The sequence below is a fragment of the Hordeum vulgare genome, chromosome 6H, assembly GCF_904849725.1.
Source record: "Hordeum vulgare subsp. vulgare chromosome 6H, MorexV3_pseudomolecules_assembly, whole genome shotgun sequence".
In the NCBI taxonomy this organism is placed as follows: Eukaryota; Viridiplantae; Streptophyta; class Magnoliopsida; order Poales; family Poaceae; genus Hordeum; species Hordeum vulgare.
In genome coordinates, this window is record NC_058523.1 from 43,215,032 (window position 1) to 43,239,356 (window position 24,325).

Consider the following 24,325-nt stretch of genomic DNA (forward strand, 5'->3'; position numbering starts at 1 on the left):
CCGCTTGGACGCAGTCGACGATGCTTCGACATAGATTCTTGCTATCTCCTTGGAATGATGAGGTTAGGGTTTTGTCATCTGGCAAGGTTTTATGTCGGATACTTCAGATCTATGCAAAAGTTGACCAGTGATGACAGCGGCTCCAACACATTGGTCCTTAGGACAGGTGCACGAAGACTTTTCCACTATTATCGACAAAAGTCAAGCCAGTCCCGATAGAAAAATGACAACAACTACATATTCAGATGATAGTAGTGGTCGTCAAGTGGTTTGAAAGTAGTTTTTATTACGTTTGAGATGCTTTACGCTGTAGGTGATGTCTGATCCTTAAAAAACTCTTTCATGAACGAAAATTTACGAGTAAAATGCATCCACGATACTCGAACTTGCGTCCGAAGCTCACTTTGGTCATTGTACATAAGAAGTTAGTCAATACGGTCACTATGTACATGTTTAGGTGATTATACGGTCACTGACCGTCGTATAGCTCTGTATTTTTTGTGTTAATCGTTCCACACACGTGAGTCCCACCCACCAGTAAATAAAAATATCTCTAATTTCTAAACCTAATTATAATTACCCCTCTCCTTCCTCCTTTCCCCCATGACCCACCTGCACCGCCGCCGCTCGCCTGTGCCCCTGCCCACCTGCACCTTCACCGCTCGCCTGCGCCCTTGCATGCGTGCACGACCGCTCCGCCACCTCCTACGTCGCGTTGGATGGGTCGTCAAGCAGAGCTGGGACAAGCAGGCACCGTGCTGTCGCGATGAGGCTCAGGTCCCCACGCCGAGTCGGCTTGGCCGCTGTGAAGCGGTCCCAGGAGGAAGGCGTAGGGGGAAGCCGCATGCGCATCGCCGGATCTACGTGTACGTACACGTTGAAGCGATCGCCGGGTCTGCGTGCACGTACACGTTGAAGCGATCGCCGTGCCCCGTGAAGAAGCACTCCCAAAGCGGCGCAAAGGTGAGGTCGGAGTTGGCCAGGAACATGAATGCCACCTTGGACACCACCACCGCGCCCTCGCCAACGTCGAGCGTCACGCGTCGGAAGAGCGTGAGGTCCTCCGGCCCCTCCTCAACTCCCGTCCCTCCGCTGCTGGCCGCACCTCCAGCATCGCTCGTAGTGGCGGGCGGCACCTCCTCGTCCCCAACCAGCAGGGGCAGTGGCAGCGGTAGCGGCGGTGACGACACGCGAGGAGCTAGGAAGAGCAACGCCGTGAGCGACGCGAAGAACAGGAGGGACAACACCATCAACGATGACACTGTCATGGCGATTAAATTTCGGCCGCTAATCCTGCACCAAATCTAGGGGAAATTAGAATGGACGAACCGAATCGGGGTCCAAGGCTCATCCCGACGGCGGTGCAGGTAGGCAGCGGCGCAGGCGGGCTACAGGCGAGCGACTGAGGTGCAGGTGGGCATGGGCGCACGCGAGCGGTGGCGGTGCAGGTGGGGGTGGGGAAAAGGAGTAAGAAGGAGTGTAGGTAATTAGAATTAGGTTTAAAAATTAGATTTTTTTATTTACTCATGAGTGGGATTCATTTGTGTTGAACGATCAACACAGAAAATTACAAAGCTATACGACGGCCAGTGACCGTATAATCAACTAAATCTATACCTAATAATAAAGCGGCTATTGCTTCCGTTGGAAAACCCACCACGACATTTATAAAAGCCCTTGAAATTTTTGTTATTCAACTCGGGCTCCATCATTTATCTGCAACGCAAAAGGAAAAAACGATTCGCTACAAAAATTATACCCGTACGCATCGCCTTCTCCCATCGACCCTTGGCCACCCTGGCCTGTGCCCAGGCCGTCGCCACACCACTCGCCGCCGCGGCCGACCTCAACCGCCACCGCTGCCGATCTCAACCCACCCGCCTCTGCGGCTGTACCTCTCCCCGCTCACTGCCCCTGTTGCAGCGCTCGAGCCCATCGCGTCGACCCTGGTCCACCCTGACCTGTCCCCAGGACGCTGCCACACCACTCTGTTGGAATTATGCCCTAGAGGCAATAATAAATATAGTTATTATTATAATTCTTGTATCAAGATAATAGTTTATTATCCATGCTATAATTTATTGAATGAAGACTCATTTACATGTGTGGATACATAGACAAAACACCGTCCCTAGCATGCCTCTAGTTGGCTAGCCAGTTGATCAATGATAGTCAGTGTCTTCTGATTATGAACAAGGTGTTGTTGCTTGATAACTGGATCACATCATTGGGAGGATCACGTGATGGACTAGACCCAAACTAATAGACCTAGCATGTTGATCGTGTCATTTTGTTGCTACTGTTTTCTGCGCATCAAGTATTTATTCCTATGACCATGAGATCATATAACTCATTGACACCGGAGGAATGCTTTGTGTGTATCAAACGTCGCAACGTAACTGGGTGACTATAAAGATGCTCTACAGGTATCTCCGAAGGTGTTAGTTGGGTTAGTATGGATCAAGACTGGGATTTGTCACTCCGTGTGACGGAGAGGTATCTCGGGGCCCACTCGGTAATACAACATCACACACAAGCCTTGCAAGCAATGTAACTTAGTGTAAGTTGGGGGATCTTGTATTACGGAACGAGTAAAGAGACTTGCCGGTAAACGAGATTGAAATAGGTATGCGGATACTGACGATCGAATCTCGAGCAAGTAACATACCGAAGGACAAAGGGAATGACATACGGGATTATACGAATCCTTGGCACTGAGGTTCAAACGATAAGATCTTCGAAGAATATGTAGGATCCATTATGGCATCCAGGTCCCGCTATTGGATATTGACCGAGGAGTCTCTCGGGTCATGTCCACATAGTTCTCGAACCCGCAGGGTCTACACACTTAAGATTCGACGTTGTTTTATGCGTATATGAGTTATATGGTTGGTTACCGAATGTTGTTCGGAGTCCCGAATGAGATCATGGACGTCACGAGGGTTTCCGGAATGGTCCGGAAACGAAGATTGATATATAGGATGACCTCATTTGATTACCGGAAGGTTTTCGGAGTTACTGGGAATGTACCGGGAATGACGAATGGGTTCCGGGAGTTCATCGGGGGGGGGGGGCAACCCACCCCGGGGAAGCCCATAGGCCTTGGGGGAGACACACCAGCCCTTATTGGGCTGGTGGGACAGCCCACAAGTGCCCTATGCGCCAAGGAGAAGAAAATCAAGAGAGAAAGAAAAAAAAAGGAGGAGGTGGGAAGGGAGGGGGACTCCCTCCCACCAAACCTAGTCCAACTCGGTTTGGGGGGGGGGGGAGAGTACTCCCCCTTGGACTCGGCCGACCCCCTTGGGGCTCCTTGAGCCCCAAGGCAAGGCACCTCCCTCCCACCTATATATACGGAGGTTTTAGGGCTGATTTGAGATGACTTTTTCACGGCAGCCCGACCACATACCTCCACGGTTTTTCCTCTAGATCGCGTTTCTGCGGAGCTCGGGCGGAGCCCTGCTGAGACAAGGTCATCACCAACCTCCGGAGCGTCGTCACGCTGCCGGAGAACTCTTCTACCTCTCCGTCTCTCTTGCTGGATCAAGAAGGCCGAGATCATCGTCGAGCTGTACGTGTGCTGAACGCGGAGGTGCCGTCCGTTAGGTACTAGATCGTGGGACTGATCGCGGGATTGTTCGCGGGGCGGATCGAGGGACGTGAGGACGTTCCACTACATCAACCGCGTTCTCTAACGCTTCTGCTGTACGATCTACAAGGGTACGTAGATCACTCATCCCCTCTCGTAGATGGACATCACCATGATAGGTCTTCGTGCGCGTAGGAAAATTTTTGTTTCCCATGCGACGTTCCCCAACAGTGGCATCATGAGCTAGGTTCATGCGTAGATGTCTTCTCGAGTAGAACACAAAAGTTTTTGTGGGCGGTGATGTGCGTTTTGCTGCCCTCCTTAGTCTTTTCTTGATTCCGCGGTATTGTTGGATTGAAGCGGCTTGGACCGACATTACTCGTACGCTTACGAGAGACTGGTTTCATCGTTACGAGTAACCCCCTTTGCTCAAAGATGACTGGCAAGTGTCGGTTTCTCCAACTTTAGTTGAATCGGATTTGACCGAGGAGGTCCTTGGATGAGGTTAAATAGCAACTCATATATCTCCGTTGTGGTGTTTGCATAAGTAAGATGCGATCCTACTAACCCTTGGTCACCACGTAAAACATGCAACAACAAAATTAGAGGACGTCTAACTTGTTTTTGCAGGGTATGATTGTGATGTGATATGGCCAACGATGTGATGTGATATATTGGATGTATGAGATGATCATGTTGTAATAGAAATATTGACTTGCACGTCGATGGTACGGCAACCGGCAGGAGCCATAGGGTTGTCTTTATACTAACGTTTGTGCTTGCAGATGCGTTTACTATTTTGCTAGGATGTAGCTTTAGTAGTAATAGCATAAGTAGCACGACAACCCCGATGGCAACACGTTGATGGGTGATCATGGTGTGGCGCCGGTGACAAGAAGATCGTGCCGGTGCTTTGGTGATGGAGATCAAGAAGCATGTGATGATGGCCATATCATGTCACTTATGAATTGCATGTGATGTTAATCCTTTTCTGCACCTTATTTTGCTTAGAACGGCGGTAGCATTATGAGGTGATCTCTCACTAAAATTTCAAGACGAAATTGTGTTCTCCCCGACTGTGCACCGTTGCTACAGTTCGTCGTTTCGAGACACCACGTGATGATCGGGTGTGATAGACTCAACGTTCACATACAACGGGTGCAAAACAGTTGCACATGCGGAACACTCGGGTTAAGCTTGACGAGCCTAGCATGTGCAGACATGGCCTCGGAACACATGAGACCGAAAGGTCGATCATGAATCATATAGATGATATGATTAGCACAGGGATGCTTACCACTGAAACTATACTCAACTACGTGATGATCGGACTTGAGCTAGTGTAAGTGGATCATGAACCACTCAAATGACTAGAGAGATGTACTTTTTGAGTGGGAGTTTAGCGAATAATTTGATTAAGTTAAACTCTAATTATCTTGAACATAGTCTAAATCCACTTTGAATGTATTAGTGTTGTAGATCATGGCTCACGCGACTGTCATCCTGAATTTTAATACGTTCCTAGAGAAAGCTAAGTTGAAAGATGATGGAAGCAACTTTGTAGACTGGGCTCGTAATCTTAAGCTAATCTTACAAGCTGGGAAGAAGGATTATGTCCTTAATGCTGCGCTAGGAGATGAACCACCCGCTACGGCTGATCAGGATGTTAAGAACGCTTGGTTAGCACGTAAGGAGGACTACTCAATAGTTCAATGTGCAGTCTTGTATGGCTTAGAACCGGGACTTCAACGTCGCTTTGAGCGTCATGGAGCATTTGAGATGTTCCAGGAGTTGGAGTTTATCTTTCAGAAGAACGCCCGGATCGAGAGGTATGAGACCTCCGATAAATTCTATGCTTGCAAGATGGAGGAAAACTCGTCCGTCAGTGAACATGTGCTCAAAATGTCTGGGTACTCAAACCGTCTAGCTGAACTGGGGATTGAACTCCCGCAAGAAGCTATCACTGACAGAATCCTTCAATCACTGCCGCCAAGCTACAAAGGCTTTGTGTTGAACTACAACATGCAAGGGACGAACAAGTCTCCCGGCGAGTTGTTTGCGATGTTGAAAGTCGCAGAGTCTGAACTCCGTAAAGAGCATCAAGTGTTGATGGTAAATAAGACTACTAGTTTCAAGAGAAACGACAAAGGCAAGAAGGGCAATTCGAAGAAGAGCGGCAAGCCTGTTGCCAATCCGTCGAAGAAACCCAAAGCTGGACCTAAGCCTGAAACGGAGTGTTTCTATTGCAAGGGTATGGGTCACTGGAAGCGCAATTGCCCCAAGTATCTGGCGGATAAGAAGGCGGGCAAAGAAAAATCAGGTATATTTGATATACATGTTATTGATGTGTACTTAACCGGCTCTCGTAGTAGTGCCTGGGTATTCGATACCGGTTCTGTTGCTCATATTTGCAACTCGAAGCAGGAACTGCGGAATAGACGAAGGATGGCGAAAGACGAAGTGACGATGCACGTAGGAAATGGTTCCAAGGTTGATGCAATCGCCGTCGGCACAGTGTCACTTCAACTACCATCAGGATTAGTGATGAACTTAAATCATTGTTATTTAGTGCCTGTGTTGAGCATGAACATTATATCAGGATCTTCTTTAATGCGAGACGGTTACTCTTTTAAGTCAGAGAATAATGGTTGTTCTATTTCTATGAGTAACATCTTTTATGGTCATGCACCGAATGTGAGAGGATTGTTCATATTGAATCTTGATAGCGATACGCATATACATAACACTAAGACCAAAAGAGTTAGAGTTAACAATGATAGCGCCATATTTTTGTGGCACTGCCGCTTAGGTCATATTGGTGTAAAACGCATGAAGAAACTCCATGCTGATGGACTTTTGGAGTCACTTGACTTTGATTCACTTGACACGTGCGAACCATGCCTCATGGGCAAGATGACTAAGACTCCGTTCTCCGGAACAATGGAGCGTGCAAGTGACTTATTGGAAATCATACATACCGATGTGTGTGGTCCAATGAGCGTGGAGGCACGCGGAGGATATCGTTATTTTCTCACCTTCACTGACGATTTGAGTAGGTATGGTTATGTCTACTTGATGAAGCACAAGTCTGAAACATTTGAAAAGTTCAAGCAATTTCAGAGTGAAGTGGAAAATCATCGCAACAAGAAGATCAAGTTCCTACGGTCTGATCGTGGGGGTGAATATCTGAGTTTCGAGTTTGGTGCTCACTTAAGACAATGTGGAATTGTTTCGCAGTTAACACCGCCTGGAACACCACAGCATAATGGTGTGTCCGAACGTCGTAATCGTACTTTGTTTGAGATGGTGCGATCTATGATGTCTCTTACTGATTTGCCGTTATCATTTTGGGGTTATGCATTAGAAACAGTTGCATTCACTTTAAATAGGGCACCATCAAAATCCGTTGAGACGACACCATACGAACTGTGGTATGGCAAGAGGCCAAAGTTGTCGTTTCTTAAAGTTTGGGGATGTGATGCTTATGTCAAAAAGCTTCAGCCTGAAAAGCTGGAACCCAAAGCGGAAAAGTGCGTCTTCATAGGTTACCCAAAAGAGACAGTTGGGTACATCTTCTATCTCAAATCCGAGGGTAAAGTGTTTGTTGCTAAGAACGGAGCTTTTCTCGAGAAGGAGTTTCTCTCGAGAGAATTGAGTGGGAGGAAGATAGAACTTGACGAGGTTGTCGAACCTCTCATCCCTCTGGATGGTGGCGCAGGGCAAGGGGAAACCTCTGTCATTGCAACGCCGGTTGAGGAGGAAGTTAATGATGATGATCATGAAACTCCAGTTCAAGTTTCTGTTGAACCACGCAGGTCGACGAGATCACGTGCTGCTCCAGAGTGGTACGGTAATCCCGTCTTATCAATCATGTTGTTAGACAACAATGAACCTGCAAGTTATGAAGAAGCAATGGTGGGCCCAGATTCCAACAAATGGCTAGAAGCCATGAAATCCGAGATAGGATCCATGTATGAGAACAAAGTGTGGACTTTGGAGATACTACCTGAGGGCCGCAAGGCTATTCAGAATAAATGGATCTTTAAGAAGAAGACGGACGCTGACGGTAATGTGACCGTTTATAAAGCTCGACTTGTGGCAAAGGGTTTTTCACAAGTTCCAGGAATTGACTACGATGAGACTTTCTCACCCGTAGCGATGCTTAAGTCCGTCAGAATCATGTTAGCAATAGCTGCATTTTTTGATTATGAAATCTGGCAGATGGATGTCAAAACGGCGTTCCTTAACGGTTTCCTTAAGGAAGAGTTGTATATGATGCAACCCGAAGGTTTTGTCGATCCTAAGAATGCTAACAAAGTGTGCAAGCTCCAGCGATCCATTTATGGACTAGTGCAAGCATCTCGGAGTTGGAACAAACGCTTTGATGAGGTGATCAAAGCATTTGGGTTTATACAAGTGGTTGGAGAATCTTGTATTTACAAGAAAGTGAGTGGGAGCTCTGTGGCGTTTCTAATATTATATGTGGATGACATATTGCTGATTGGAAACAACGTAGAGCTTTTGGAGAGCATAAAAGGTTACTTGAATAAAAGTTTCTCTATGAAGGACCTAGGAGAAGCTGCTTACATTCTAGGCATTAAGATCTATAGGGATAGATCAAAACGCCTAATAGGACTTTCACAAAGCACATACCTTGATAAAGTTTTGAAGAGGTTCAAATTGGAACAGTCCAAGAAAGGGTTCTTGCCAGTTTTACAAGGTACGAGATTGAGTAAGACTCAGTGCCCAGCAACTGATGAAGATAGAGAGCATATGCGCTCCGTCCCCTATGCTTCAGCCATAGGTTCTATCATGTATGCAATGTTGTGCACTAGACCGGATGTTAGCCTGGCCATAAGTATGGCAGGTAGGTTCCAGAGTAATCCAGGAGTGGATCACTGGACAGCGGTCAAGAATATCCTGAAGTACTTGAAAAGGACTAAGGAGATGTTTCTCGTGTATGGAGGTGACGAAGAGCTCGCCGTAAAAGGTTACGTCGATGCAAGCTTTGACACAGATCCGGACGACTCTAAGTCGCAAACCGGATACGTATTTATTCTTAATGGGGGTGCAGTAAGCTGGTGCAGTTCCAAGCAAAGCGTCGTAGCAGATTCTACATGTGAAGCGGAGTACATGGCTGCCTCGGAGGCGGCTAAGGAGGGTGTGTGGATGAAGCAGTTCATGACGGATCTTGGAGTGGTGCCAAGCGCACTGAATCCAATAACCTTGTTCTATGACAACACTGGTGCCATTGCCTTAGCAAAGGAACCACGGTTTCACAAGAAGGCCAGACACATCAAACGACGCTTCAACCTCATCCGCGACTACGTCGAGGAAGAGGACGTAAATATATGCAAAGTGCACACGGATCTGAATGTAGCAGACCCGCTGACTAAACCTCTTCCACGGCCAAAACATGATCGACACCAGAACTGTATGGGTGTTAGATTTATTACAATGTAATTCACATGGTGATGTGAGGGCTAGATTATTGACTCTAGTGCAAGTGGGAGACTGTTGGAATTATGCCCTAGAGGCAATAATAAATATAGTTATTATTATAATTCCTGTATCAAGATAATAGTTTATTATCCATGCTATAATTGTATTGAATGAAGACTCATTTACATGTGTGGATACATAGACAAAACACCGTCCCTAGCATGCCTCTAGTTGGCTAGCCAGTTGATCAATGATAGTCAGTGTCTTCTGATTATGAACAAGGTGTTGTTGCTTGATAACTGGATCACGTCATTGGGAGAATCACGTGATGGACTAGACCCAAACTAATAGACGTAGCCTGTTGATCGTGTCATTTTGTTGCTACTGTTTTCTGCGTGTCAAGTATTTATTCCTATGACCATGAGATCATATAACTCACTGACACCGGAGGAATGCTTTGTGTGTATCAAACGTCGCAACGTAACTGGATGACTATAAAGATGCTCTACAGGTATCTCCGAAGGTGTTAGTTGGGTTAGTATGGATCAAGACTGGGATTTGTCACTCCGTGTGACGGAGAGGTATCTCGGGGCCCACTAGGTAATACAACATCACACACAAGCCTTGCAAGCAATGTAACTTAGTGTAAGTTGCGGGATCTTGTATTACGGAACGAGTAAAGAGACTTGCCGGTAAACGAGATTGAAATAGGTATGCGGATACTGACGATCGAATCTCGAGCAAGTAACATGCCGAAGGACAAAGGGAATGACATACGGGATTATACGAATCCTTGGCACTGAGGTTCAAACGATAAGAACTTCGTAGAATATGTAGGATCCATTATGGGCATCCAGGTCCCGCTATTGGATATTGACCGAGGAGTCTCTCGGGTCATGTCTACATAGTTCTCGAACCCGCAGGGTCTGCACACTTAAGATTCGACGTTGTTTTATGCGTATATGAGTTATATGGTTGGTTACCGAATGTTGTTCGGAGTCCCGGATGAGATCACAGACGTCACGAGGGTTTCCGGAATGGTCCGGAAACGAAGATTGATATATAGGATGACCTCATTTGATTACCGGAAGGTTTTCGGAGTTACCGGGAATGTATCGGGAATGACGAATGGGTTCCGGGAGTTCACCGGGGGGGGGGGGGGGGGGCAACCCACCCCGGGGAAGCCCATAGGCCTTGGGGGAGACACACCAGCCCTTAGTGGGCTGGTGGGACAGCCCACAAGTGCCCTATGCGCCAAGGAGAAGAAAATCAAGAGAGAAAGAAAAAAAAAGGAGGAGGTGGGAAGGGAGGGGGACTCCCTCCCACCAAACCTAGTCCAACTCGGTTTGGGGGGGGGGAGAGTCCTCCCCCTTGGACTCGGCCGACCCCCTTGGGGCTCCTTGAGCCCCAAGGCAAGGCCCCCTCCCTCCCACCTATATATACGGAGGTTTTAGGGCTGATTTGAGACGACTTTTTCACGGCAGCTCGACCACATACCTCCACGGTTTTTCCTCTAGATCGCGTTTCTGCGGAGCTCGGGCGAAGCCCTGCTGAGACAAGGTCATCACCAACCTCCGGAGCGCCGTCACACTGCCGGAGAACTCTTCTACCTCTCCGTCTCTCTTGCTGGATCAAGAAGGCCGAGATCATCGTCGAGCTGTACATGTGCTGAACGCGGAGGTGCCGTCCGTTCGGTACTAGATCGTGGGACTGATCGCGGGATTGTTCGCAGGGCGGATCGAGGGACGTGAGGACGTTCCACTACATCAACCGCGTTCTCTAACGCTTCTGCTGTACGATCTACAAGGGTACGTAGATCACTCATCCCCTCTCGTAGATGGACATCACCATGATAGGTCTTCGTGCGCGTAGGAAATTTTTTGTTTCCCATGCGACGTTCCCCAACACACTCGCCGCCGCGGTCGACCTCAACCACCACTGCTGTCGATCTCAACCCACCCGCCTCTGCGGTCGTAGCTCTGCCCGCTTGCTGCCCTCGTTTCGGCGCTCGAGCACAACTTCTGGATCAAATAAACACGACAACTACAACGACTAGGGATGATGCGTCTGCTCGATGCAGAACGGCGGCGGCACGTGAATAAGGCGCGGCGAAGCGAAGTACTTGCAGGTGGAGGCCTCCATGGCTCACACGGGGAACTCCGAGGTTATGGCGCGACAACGGCGACTCCTTATGGCCAGATAGAGGCGCCTAACCCTTGCTCCCCTGATCGTATCCCCTCCTCCGGCAGGAACTCATCATCTGGTGAGATCCCCTCCCCATGCGTCCAACCGTGTGCCAAGCACCGGCAAGAAATTTTGTTTTATGGGAATTTGTTTGCTGATGAATGAATATATTGAATGTAAGATTGCATTGTTGTAGAGAAAGAGAATGGAACAGCACCTTCAGTTTGTCATCTGATCCCACATTCTCTATCCCATGAGTGAAATAAGATAGCAGTCCATCGATCAATTCACGTAGCCTCTTTGTTTTGCTTTGGTTGTTCCGCTCAATTTCTCATCATGGTGAAATTAATAATGGACGGGTTGATGTCTCAACAAAATAGGATAGGACCGACTACATTAGTTAGTTAGCATATTATTTTAGTAAACCAAAATAATTATAAAAAGATTAAAAACGTGTGGTATTTTTTTCTCCCGTTGCAACGCACAATTTTATTCAAAATTTACCGTTCCCCAAAAAAAAGTATCTCAAGGGAAATTCACCTGACCCAGCTCTCTGGCCTCCGTGACTCCAAAAAAGAAAAAAGAAAGGCTCTCTGGCCTCCGCCGACTTCGCCCAGCCATCTCCCCGGCGACCCCGCCGCCGCCGGCGGCGGCGGCCACTGAAGGCTTTACCCCCCTCTCCCGATTCGACCGTTGTGAGTTCTTCTTCTTCTTGCAATCTCCCAGTTTCTTTCTTCTTTTCTCTTCCCTTCTCTTCTCGCGGAATCAAACCCTAGCTACAGTTTTGTAATCTGCCCCCAAATTAAACCGTAACTGCATCTACTTGTTCAGTGCGGAGCCTAGCTGAGGTGGGAAGGTAGATCGATGGATGCTCCGGAGGTGATTCCCCAACGGTGAGACCTCCAATCTCTCCCATCTCTTTCTGTTCTCCCCCAACAAGTTCTTTCCTTTAGTCCGTTCCGCCGGATGTTGTGTGTTGGATGTTTTGCCACGGCGGTTGCTTCAAGAAATTAAAGCCAGTTTGCATTTTTCTTTTGTTGGCGCCAATGTCTCAGTGTCGATCCCAAGAAGAAACCATGTGTAGATGGCGAACAGCAGCAGCATTCCCATACATCCATGGACGGCACGATGTCCGAGGTGCTTAACGACGACAACCTCCTCATCGAGATCCTCATCCGCGTCGGCTTCCCTACCACCCTTGTCCGTGCCGCCCTCGTATGCAAGCGCTGGTACCGCCACGCCTCAGACCGCAGGTTCCTCGGCCGTTTCCGCAAGCGCAACCCGCCCCGTCTCCTTGGCTTATACATCGACGTGAGGTGGACAGGGTTGGGGTTGTACGCTACTCCGCACTTTGTCCCAATGCAGCCCCAGGCCCCGGAGCTTGACACCGTCATCCGCCGCGTGATGAGCAACAGCTTCGACGCCTATGATGGCGGAATATGGATCTTGCACTGTCAGAATGGCAGCATCTTCACCCGATGTCGCAAAGGAACAGTAGTGACACATGGAGTTTGTCGCCCATTGTGCCCTGAGAGAAGCATGGACTTCATCCCACCACTCCCAAGGGTCCAGAACGGCATTCAAAAACTTCTTGGCGCAATCCTCTCCAAAGAAGAAGGCGATGGGTTGTCCTACCTGTATGTGTTGGCGGAGTGTACCGGGCAAACAAAAACTTTCAAGGTGCGCGTGTATATGTTGCATGGTGGCGTATGGTGCATGCATACCTCGGCCACAACACAACTCCCTCATATGCTGCCGGCACTGAAAGCTGTGCTTGTTGATGACAAAATTTATATGGCTGACGTCTTCAGTAATGACATTATTGTCTTGGATTTGGCGACCTCGAGTTTTTCCAGAATTCTGCTCCCACAAGGAGTGAAGTATCACACTCTTCACACTATCTTGGCCCGGGCTGATGATGCTTCCGCTCTATATCTCATCCATGTCCATGTCATGGAGCGCCAACTTTGCATCTGGCTTCACAAGGGAGACAACTGGTTGCTGGTCGATACCTTTTGCTTGCATCAGATGTGGGCTAATTTGAGGATGCGAGACCACACACTCAACGACGAGGATATTGGTTACGCCTATATAAGCCAGGTGGGGGATAATGTTCAGTTTGTGTTCTTGAAGACAATGGGTGGATGCATCCTCTATCTGGACGTCACTAGAAGGACACTACATAAAGTGCATGGGATTACAGAAAAGGATCGACATTTCAGTGTTATCTATCCTTTTATGATGATTTGGCCGCCCATATTCCCTGCGCTCAAGGATGATCATGCAAGGTTTGCCCTTTGGCCTTTACATGATCTATGTACTGCTCTTGTTGTGGTTAATTACAGAAATTTCTATACTGCGGATAATACCTCCGTATTAAGTTTACTCTGTACCTTGTGTGTACCTAACATGATTTATTCGAATCACCTGTGGAAGCTTAAAGTTTGTTATGTTTTTCATTTAATACTTATCTTTGCAAGATAAAAATATCTTGATATCAATCATCGATTCATAACAGCATGTATTTATTTTCTAGTCCAAAAATTGTACGAATTCATTAGTTTTTTAGTGTACCATGTAAATACTCATTGTCAGAGGTTTCTCAATATGTGCGTATTTTGTTTCGACCATTAAGCGTCAATGGTATAAACTCTCTCGGCAATAATTTTGGATGAACGCATTTTCTGTGAATATTCAAACAGTTTTAACATGTCTTGGCAAAAGATTATGATCAGTCTTTCTTCCTGGCTGGCGGTTTTACTTTTTACTGTCCTTCACAAATGCTACTCTCCCTTCCTATCAAGTTAGTATATCATATATATAAACGTTTTGCATACATGCTTTCTAATTGATTCAACTTCTCCTTGAATTGGCCTTCTTTTTTCTGGTAGGCAGGGGAGTTGGGTGGAAAAGGGTCAACCTGAAACTGTAAGCACATGAGATCTGCTAGTGTACAATGTTGGTTGAGCAGGTGAAGTAAATCTATGTGCATATCTTTTTTGCTTGCTTACCATTTTAAAAGTTGATGTATCTGTTTTAGGCTTCCAGTGCATGAATAATTATTTTATTAATTACCAAACTGTTTAGTTATTACATTTAAAAAACAAACATGTCTTTGAGTTGCATGTCAGATGTGTCTGCTATGTACTCTGTGGAGGTATGATAGTACAACTAATTGTTCTTCTGCTGCTAGGATGATGCTTGTTTTGTGTAGGTATGTTTCTTTATCGCGAAACAGTTTCAATAGAAGTTTGTATTTGTGTTATCATAGAGGAGAAACATTCCTAGTAATAGGGGTGTCCCCTGAGCATGAGTGCATGGTCGGCGAGATGAGAAGCACAATGGGGAATCAAGGATAGCTAAGAGAACCTAGAGGGACACGGGCTGTGGTTGTCAAGCTAATATATATACCTCAGAGTATTAATCCTTTGTATGTTTGGATTTTTGTTGTATAACGGAATCATGCTGTATGCTGAAGCATGCTGTCTCTCACATGCTGAAGCATGCTGTCTCTCACATGCTGAAGCATGCTGTCTAGGTTCTCTTAGTCATGTCTGTATGCTGAAGCATGCTGTCTAGGTTCTCTTAGTCATGTCTGTATGCTGAAGCATGCTGTCTAGGTTCTCTTAGTCATGTCTGTATGCTGAAGCATGCTGTCTAGGTTCTCTTAGTCATGTCTGTATGCTGAAGCATGCTGTTTCTCACATGAATCGTATGCTCATGGTTATGTATTCTTTCCGTTTTATATATTTTTCAATGAAGATTTTCCTCTTATATGACAAGTAGTGTATAATAAATCCAGTCTAAAAGGTATGTTACCTGGGTGCGGTTTTACCCTCTATGACCCGCTTGTAGTTTTGGAGGGATAACAAGGGTCAGGGCATTTATTATATGAACACTTCTATCGTTTTGACTTTTGGGTACTGCGTAGAGTTGGACCTCCATCTGTAGAACTAGTACTTCTCAGTTCTCCAGATCCTTGTAATGCTCAGTTATGTCCATCCTGATCCTTGTTCTGTGTTGCTTTGAACAGGGACGCCATGTGAAGAAAAAGGGATATCCGGGAGGTCTTTAGATCACACAGTACTTTTGTGGCAAAGCCTATCTTAGTGTGCACAAACTTTGTTTTGAGTCAGTCACAAGTTTATTGGGTACTGGATAAGGATGTTATGTATATGTGTAACTGGATCAGTTGTTCCTCTGCCCTGTTTGTAAGGACCCTTATATATTTATGCTTAAAAATCTGTCTATGTCCAAAGTCCAATCTATTTGTTGCTCTACGACTGTTTACAGATGATATTTTGCACCTGGCAACTCAATATATGTGATGGATTGCGCTGAATACACGATCCTTCTCCATCTGAGGGGCTTCTATTGATGTTGTCGTATTTTATGTTTCAAAAGATGACATTACCCTTGCTATGATTAATTCATGCGGATTGAATAAATAGGACATGGGCACATAAACTTTTTAACTGACTGAGTTGGTGTATTCATATCCCAGGTGAAAGGAGGAGGTAAGAAGGACCATGTCAAAATTGCTTGCTTGTTTATATTTCTCTTTTATTCTTGAAGTACTACAACCAAGCCCAAGATGATTTTATAGATGATGAGATTTGTTAGTCCAGGATGTTTGCATTGATCATGGAGGGGCAACTGAGGCCCACTTACGATCTGGGTGGTCCTGGCATTTGATACTTCCATGAAGTTCTCTTACTGTATTGGTATGGTCCATGGGGTGATTGTAAAGTTTTATCACATAGGCATTGCACATGCACACTGGTAGGTTCCTGACATCCTGCATATACTCTTTTCTATGGTATACCGGTGTTTGTGCCTTGACCCTTTTTGCGTCGAATAATTGTCTGGATAGTAATTCCATTATTGTCGTAGCCGAACAATAAAGCTTTGAGATGTACTCCCTCCCTCCGTCTGGAATTACTTGTCGTAGAAATGGATGCATCTAGATATATTTTAATTCATAGATACATTCATTTCTTTCCATTTTGGTGACAAGTAATTCCAAACGGGGGAGAGTACATGTTTAAGTAAAGTAACTGGTTTTCCTGTTTATTGAGTATCGCAGAGTAAAAGAATATGCCTTCACTTCAAAAGCTCTATCTCCAGAACATGGTGGTAACGCACTTAGAGTATGACTCCTTTCACACCTTTGTAATAGACATGAACTGACCCTCAACATGAGTTGTACTACATGGTTATGGGTAGTCAGATCTGAAATTTCTCTTCTGGAGTCGGAGTAGCATCATACACACTAAAAAAAATAGGGCGCTATACTGGCTATTTTTTTTAAATATTACTTTTTTTATTCTTTTTGAAAAATATAACGTTATTTAAAAAATATATTTAAAAATGTGATCCTGTCGACCTAGCCAAGACCAATAAGTCTCTGCCAGCCTTGGCTAGGCCGATAAGACCCAGTCGGCCTTGGCTAGGCCGATAGGCCTGTCGTCCTGACATTTGGCAACCTATCGGCCTTGGCTAGGCCAATAAGTGCCTGTCGGCCTTGGCTAGGCCAATTAGTCCCTATCGGCCTTGGCTAGGCCAATAGGGACTAATTGGTGTTAGCTACGACAATAGGTGCATGGATTTTTTTTTTGCATGGAATTTTTCCCGCCTCCATTTCCCGCCAGACTTCCGCGCCATTTCATTTGCTGCCCTGTTTCCCGCCAATTTATCCCCGCCTCCTTTCCCGCCAAATTTTTCCCGCCAGTTATTTCCCTCCTCGTTTTCCCACCATCGTCCTTGTCATTTGAGCCTATAAAAGGAGGCATTGAACAGTCTTCCTTCATCATCCAGCCACACTTGAAAACACAAACGCTTTAGTCATTATGAATTTGCCTTGCTCGTATCAAAGCATTAGGCCTAAGAAAATGAAGAGTGCGAGTTTGCCTCCGGGGGTGGAAGGAGTTCGTTGTTGGTGCGGTGATCTCTACAAGGTGATGGAGGTGACGGATTTTTCAGATCGGTTGGGCATGAAGTTTTTCATGTGCGCCAATTATGAGGAAGATTCACCCGTTGCTCCTTCAACGTGCATTAGTCCTTCGGTATGCTTCAGTCATCAAGAATAAACACGTTGTAGATATTATTGTTAGCTTGATATATATATTTCTATTTTTGTTGTAGTCTCCTCCTCCTCTGTGCATGTACTATCGTTGGATCGACACGGAAATGCCGGACTGCGCGATGACCGAGATTCGTGAAAGAGGTCGTCGTGCATGGGCTAGTTTGGACTTGGAAAAGCGCTGAGCGAAGGCTGAAGCAGAGGAGAAAGCAGATGAGAAGAGAGAGAGTGGGAAAAGTACTGTGTGGAGCAGAGGGCTAGCTTTTCTTGATGAGATGATGAGGAAAAGCGAAGAAGAGAAACTTCGATTGGCTGAGGTTTACAGACAGCGGCATTGAGGCCCGTGATGCTGAGAGGGAGAGAAATAAAGAAAGGGCTCGTGCGGCCAAGGCAGCAGAAGAAGCTGGTGATGGAAAAGGAAAATATTCACGTTGGACTCAGTAGATTTATTTTATTGTATCCTAAAATTGTTGAATTTTAATTTCAACAAGTTGTATCTTAATTTCAGCAAGTTGTATCAGCACGTTGTATCTTAATTTCAGCTAGTTGTATCTTAATTTCAGCAAGTTATATCTTACTTTGAACATGTTAAGTTTAGTCGTGCTTTTTAATTCACATGTATTCAGTAGTATCTGTTTGTAATCTCAATTTGTTGGTAGTATATGTGTTATCCGCGATGAACCAACTTAACATAGAAATAGATATGAATATGCCTCATACATAAAATAGACATATGTCTCGTACATAATTAGATAGACATGTCTGCAGTGATAGATAGAAGGGCAAGAGATCTGCGTTGACACTCACAACGTCTGCATTGGCGCCCTGGTGGTGTGGGAGGCGTAGTCCATCCAAACCTGTGGGGGGCCTAATGTTACGAGGAGGAACCTCGGACCCGCCCTGGTCATTATATGTATCCTGTGTGGGTCATGGTGGAGGAGTCAAGAACATGTCCAACTACATATTTTGCTCCGTAGTTGGCTCTTCTTGTTCACTCGCGCACCCGGATCCGGACGCCGACGCCTCATGATATGCATAGGATCCTGCAGGAGGGACCATGCCAGTTGGATGTGGCTGAAACATGAAATCCGCAGTGGGACTGTGATGTTGCAGAGTTGGCTGAAACACGAAGCTCGATGAGGGAGCATGGTGCTGTGGCTGATGCCACGCCGAACTGCCAGCCTAGTCAGGAGGGGGTGGATGGGGCGTCTATATGCTTCAAATACCAGAAAATATTTGCACTGGACCAGGTCTATAATGCATGAACACCGACGGTGTGTGTTTCAATATTGAACCCTAAACATCTGGCCAACCATTCTGTCAACTGACTAACATACCATGTTTCAGGTAAAGTCACTGGCACCTCAATATACTGAAATTCACTAAGATCAGCTCCCATCTCATTTGTTTGAACAGTACCAGGACCATAATGCAAACATAACTTCACTAAATCAGACATCTTTAGTGACCTAACAAATTATTCAACAAAGACAAATTTTAGACGAAGAACAAACCTAAACATATTTCCCAAATCTACCGGAGATCATAAAAACATTTAAACTACTTAATTGACATGCCTAAACATATTCGAATCTAACAAGAGAAACTAAAAATATTTAAACTACTAAATGGACTGACCTAAATATATTCGATTATACCGGACAACCTAAAAATATTTAAACTACTTAATTCACTAACCTAAATATATCCAAATCTACCGTATCATCTAAAAATATTTAAAATACTTAATTCACTAACCTAAATATATCCAAATCTACCGGAGCACCTAAAAATATTTAAACTACTTAATTCACTAAGCTAAATATATTCAAATCTACCGGAGCACCTAGAAATATTTAAACTACTTGATTGACAAACCTAAAAATATTTTACCCTTGAAGCGTGCGCGGAAACGACGAACGATGTTCGACGAACACCGAAAAAAATGACGAACGCAACAACTACCACCATCACCTCTAACTGCACCACAACAACCACCTTCAGACACACCTCCATCACCACCACCACTACCACCACCTCCATCTCAACCTCCACCACCACCACAAAAAAGGTTGAAACCAACCACCACGAACTACTCCATCGTGAGTGAGACGGATGGTTTGGCTGCGCTACCCTATACAGTAGAACTACAGTGAGAAATGCGGAAAAAAGGGTTAGGATTAAGTGTAGAGATGAGGGATTTTTTGGATGGGGAAAGAAGGAAAGAGGAGAAGGAGAGAAAGAAGGAGATAAGGAGGAGGAAGAATGGAAGGAGGAGGAAGAAGGAGAGCGGTGCGAGCAGGCCGTTGGCTGGCTGGTCGGTCACATATCGGCCACGCCACAACCGACAGGTCTATCGGCCAAGCCGAGGCCGATTGGCCAGCCTCCAGCCCGAGAGGATGGGGGCAATGTGGCCGGGCCAATAGTCGGCCTCCACGTGGCCGACTGGGCACTATTCGGCCACACCAATGCCGACAGGTTCCAATCGGCCTCACCTGGGCCGACAGGATCAAATCGGCCACACCTGGGACGACGTCACTATATTTTTAATTTTTTTAAAATAGCGCTATATTTTTCAACAAGTAATATTGAAAAAAGTAGCGCTATACGCCGCTAATAGCACGCATAGCGTATACATAATGGGTTTTTTAAATTAATTAATGTATAATGTTTCATTAATAACATGTTAATAACATATTTTTCAGGAACAACGTTATTTTATAAAGCGTGCTATTTTTTTCATTGACCATACATGACTTTATCCTTTTAGCTTGATGCTTCACTTTTACAGTGGTTGTTGATGCAGTTTACCCCGCACATACTTAGCGCTAGCTGGTTTGGTCGATCGTTAATTAGGCCTCCTCCAAGCTTGGAGACGAAGATCTTGGGCAGATTTTAACCGCAGCTCTATGGAGGCCCGGACATCACATCGCTGGAAGCTTCTTCATGGGCCTTTTACCAGGGCTATCACCAGTCACAGACCAGGGGCCCATCCATCCGTCGCCACTTCGAGCCCACCACAGCACAACTCGCACAGACCAGGGGCCAGCACCTCCATTTCATTAGTCCCACCTCGCTTGCTTGGCTGTAGCACGGCCGGCTTATATACGCTCGTGGTCAGCCGGCTGGGCAATGACCAGAGGGTGAAGTGGGTGTCGGGCGAGTGGCGTCGGCGTAAGAGCATCTCTAGTTGCCCATTTTTGACAGTTTTGAAAAACAGGTTTGGGTTTGAGGGTTCTAGTCTTTGCCCCAATCCCAAACCTTAAAACTGTCATTTCGTATATCACACATTTCATCATATGACATATCACAAATTCAATCACATTTGACATAAAACAATAATCATTCTAGTTATGATTACAGCACCGAATAAAACAATAATCATTCAAATCATTACAACAATGTTTGAGCAAATAACAACATAAAACAATATTTCAGCAAATTACAACAATTGTTCGAATTAAATAGGACATAGAAAAGATAAATTAACAGCAACAGCAAGGGTACTGATGTTGATTCAGAGTCAAAAAGTATTGATATGATAAGCTGCCGAAGAAAACATATACAATAACGGCATTCAAACAAGACAGCAACACGACACTGGAGGAAAAATAGAAATTACATGTATAACACTGAAAAGAAACATTACGGATTATGTGTTATCAAATGTTGATTGGATGTACATAAGTTCATAATTAATTGCCAAATAAAAAAGAAGCAACATGGGCATAAGCATAAGATAAGTTTCAGATGGCCCTAAATCATTTCGCTGTTAACAACAACCTGGACAAACAAATAAAAAAGCTTAAAGAAGGCCCTAGCAAGAGCAGGATTAATTTGCAGTATGAATGAAATTTTGCTCGCATGTGCTGTTTCTACTATTATAAAGAACCATTGACATTGTTGTTTCCGCTCTAACAAAAATGCAATAAGCAAGAAAACGCACCTCAGAGTACCTCAAAATCGTCCGGGACTGCCGGGACGGGGCGGCGCTGGGAGGGGCGGCCGGGACTGCCGGGACGGGGCGGCGCTGGGAGGGCCGGCCGGCGGCAGCGGAGGGGAGGCCGGGGCGGAGGCGCTGCGGGGACGGGGCGGCGCTGCGGGGACGGGGCGGAGGCGCTGCGATGGGGCGTCGGCGGGGCGGCGCTGCGGAGGGGCGGCGGGGGCGGGGCGGCGCTGCGGCGGGGAGGCGCAGTGGCAGTGGCGGCGATGCGGACGGGGGCGGGGCAGACGGGGCGGCGGCGGAGGGCGGCCGGGGCGGCGGAGGGGCGGCCGGGGCGGCGAAGGGGCGGCCGGACCGGAGCGGCGGCGGCGGCGGATCCAGGGAGGGAGCTGAAACTTTCCTCCCGCGCTCGTCCGGAAGTGGAGTGCAGGTCGGGGACAGTTTCTCCCCCCAACCCTCACTTCTACAGGCTGCGAGGGCGTTTACATGTTCGACCTCTAATTTTTTTACGGGTTTAAGGGTTTAAGGGTTCTAGTCTACGTCGTTTTGTCGACGAAAACTGTAAAAAAAGCGGTTATTTTCCAGAATTTAAGGGTTTGAGGGTTCTACCAGACTTGCTCTAATGAGCTGCACCGGCTGTGGTGCGCGTGATTAACCCTAAACCAACGCGCTCCCTGGTGGAGGTCGACGCGCGGGTCAGTATGTTTGATAGGAAAGAAAAGGCTTGTTTCCCTGCGCTTTGGCCTTTGATAACACAAGCGCAGATGCCCTGCGCCGGCGCCACCACTCGTAGGACTGTTTGGACTGGTTTGTTGGGCTGGCGGTGGGCCTCGGCCCTATATATCCCCGCCCAACAAACAGTAGCCCTCTTTTTCTTTTTGTTGGGGTTGAGCTGATTTCAGTCCCAGCATTGTACTTATTAGGTAAAAACTAATCACGTTCGAAAGTTGTCGCAAGGACCACTTGTAGAAAATGGCCCATTTGTCCCGGTTTCACAGGCCCATTAGCCCCGGTTCTTGAACCGGGACTAAATGGTCGGGACTAAAGCTCAAAATCCCTGCCCAACAAACAGTAGCCCTCTTTTTCTCTCCTTTTCTTTTTCATATATGGCTACTTTTTTCTGCTCCTTGTTGAAACATTTATGAAAATGTGGCTACAAAGGTTGGGCGGGCTGGCGGTGGGTGCTGCTCGAGGCATTTTGGTTTATCACAAATTCATTGGCATAGTGCATGCAGTCCGGTTCCTTGGTCCCACGGCCGGAGCATGTGTGAAACTTGAGGAAACAAACTCATTTCCAGCCGATGACTTTTGATAGCCCTTGATGTTATTATCATTTTCATGAAGTTGGCGTCAGGCACAGGCTCGGTGTCCGCTGTTGTTGGGGTTGAGCTGATTTCAGTCCCAGCATTGTACTTATTAGGTAAAAACTAATCACGTTCGAAAGTTGCCGCAAGGACCACTTGTAGAAAATGGCCCATTTGTCCCGGTTTCACAGACCCATTAGCCCCGGTTCTTGAACCGGGACTAAATGGTCGGGACTAAAGCCCAAAATCTTTAGTCCCGGTAAGCGAACCTGGACCGAATGGTTTTCATGTGGCCGCTGCGGCGAGCCCGGGCAGGAGGTTCTTTAGTCTCGGTTGGTCACACCAACCGGGACAACATGGCATCCACGCGTCGGCATCTTGCCGCAGCTGCACTTTTTTGAATGGGGGGAGGGGTGGGTTTCGGGGGGGGGGGGGGATTGGAGCGTTAATTTAGTGGTTTCATATTGTGTTAGCTAGCTAATAGAGAGAAGTGTCCTCAGTTTCTCCATGCTTGGTCGAACAAGAAGTTTTCGTATATCTATCCGACACTATTACATATATACAATATAACATCTTTTACAAATTAATCCAAAACATCATCTAATTAAGATCAATGACAAATCCACATGGCATTCTTCATTTTTAGGTATGACGTGGTCAACAAAGAATCCCGCCAATTCCTCTTGAATTGTTCGTATGCGATCATATGGTAGGAGTTGATCCCGCATCTCACAGATCTAATTTAAAGAATGGGGTCAATACATGCATATATATGAATAAAACTCAACACAATTGTGAATATTATTTACGTACTTGAAATTGTTTCTCACAGAAGACCCGCTCAGAGGTCGAGTGGCGAATGAACTCGCATACGTAGTATGCACATAAAACAATGCCTTCTTTTTGGTACATACACTTTACGAGAATAGAGTTCAATCAAACTAATAAGCAAGCACGGTAATGATATATTGATGATTTGAATCAATTAGAGATGCGCGGAACTAGCTAGTACTACTTACTTTGAGATGCGTAAATCGTAACTCTTTGTTTAGACCGAAAACCATATTGGCGAAATTCGTTCAAACCCTGGCACGCAAAGAAAATGATTACTTGATATCAGGAAATTAACGAAAGTTGCATGCCGATATGGTCTTGGTATATTGACTGAACTTACTTCTTGAGCATTGCAGTAATGTCCTCATAATCCTCTTTGGCTTTATGTCTCGAGTCTAAAACATTTACTATTGCCATGCCAACGTTAATGGATAGCAGAATAAAGTGGTCTCTGCGCACGCATATATAACTCATCAATTACATTACTTAATTAAACACGAGTAAGAGAAACCGAGTTTACAGAGAAGACAACAACACTCACTTGAAGTTGTAAGGAAAGATTATTTCTACTTTTTTATGTATAAGGAACGATTTTAGCAAGTTCTCCTCGGTCTCTTTGATTGAGTTTCGTACCGTCAATTCATTTACGACATCTGGGCTAATGAACCCAACGTCGACGATTCCTGCTTTTTTTTTAATTCGACGATCTTCAATCTGCATAATATATATAGTGAGGATAATTATATATACATGCAATAAATGAGCTGAGCTAGAGACTTAACTATAAAAGTAATACTTACAGACAGTAGGAATCCATGAGTTGTTTGTCGAGGGCCAGTTGATTGTATAACTGAAATAACTCCTCAAATTGAATAGTAATCATGGGAAATCCAATGAATTCGTGCTCTGGTTTCACTGCCACATACATAGCTTTTTTCCCAGACTCCCCG

General features: G+C 45.9%; 2 protein-coding genes across 2 annotated transcripts; one reads left to right on the plus strand and one right to left on the minus strand.

Moving 5' to 3' along the window:
• Positions 1 to 860: 860 nt before the first annotated feature.
• Positions 861 to 1,268, minus strand: LOC123405035. The gene has a single exon (XM_045098898.1). The coding sequence runs from the start codon at positions 1,266 to 1,268 to the stop codon at positions 861 to 863; it is 408 nt and encodes a 135-aa protein (XP_044954833.1).
• Positions 1,269 to 11,756: 10,488 nt separating this feature from the next.
• On the plus strand, positions 11,757 to 15,476 carry LOC123402083. Its single transcript, XM_045095948.1, has 5 exons — positions 11,757 to 11,907; positions 12,044 to 12,105; positions 12,268 to 13,500; positions 14,104 to 14,183; positions 15,246 to 15,476. Exons 2-4 carry the CDS (start codon positions 12,077 to 12,079, stop codon positions 14,150 to 14,152), a joined length of 1,311 nt encoding a protein of 436 aa, XP_044951883.1. The 5' UTR covers positions 11,757 to 11,907; positions 12,044 to 12,076; the 3' UTR covers positions 14,153 to 14,183; positions 15,246 to 15,476.
• Positions 15,477 to 24,325: the final 8,849 nt, after the last annotated feature.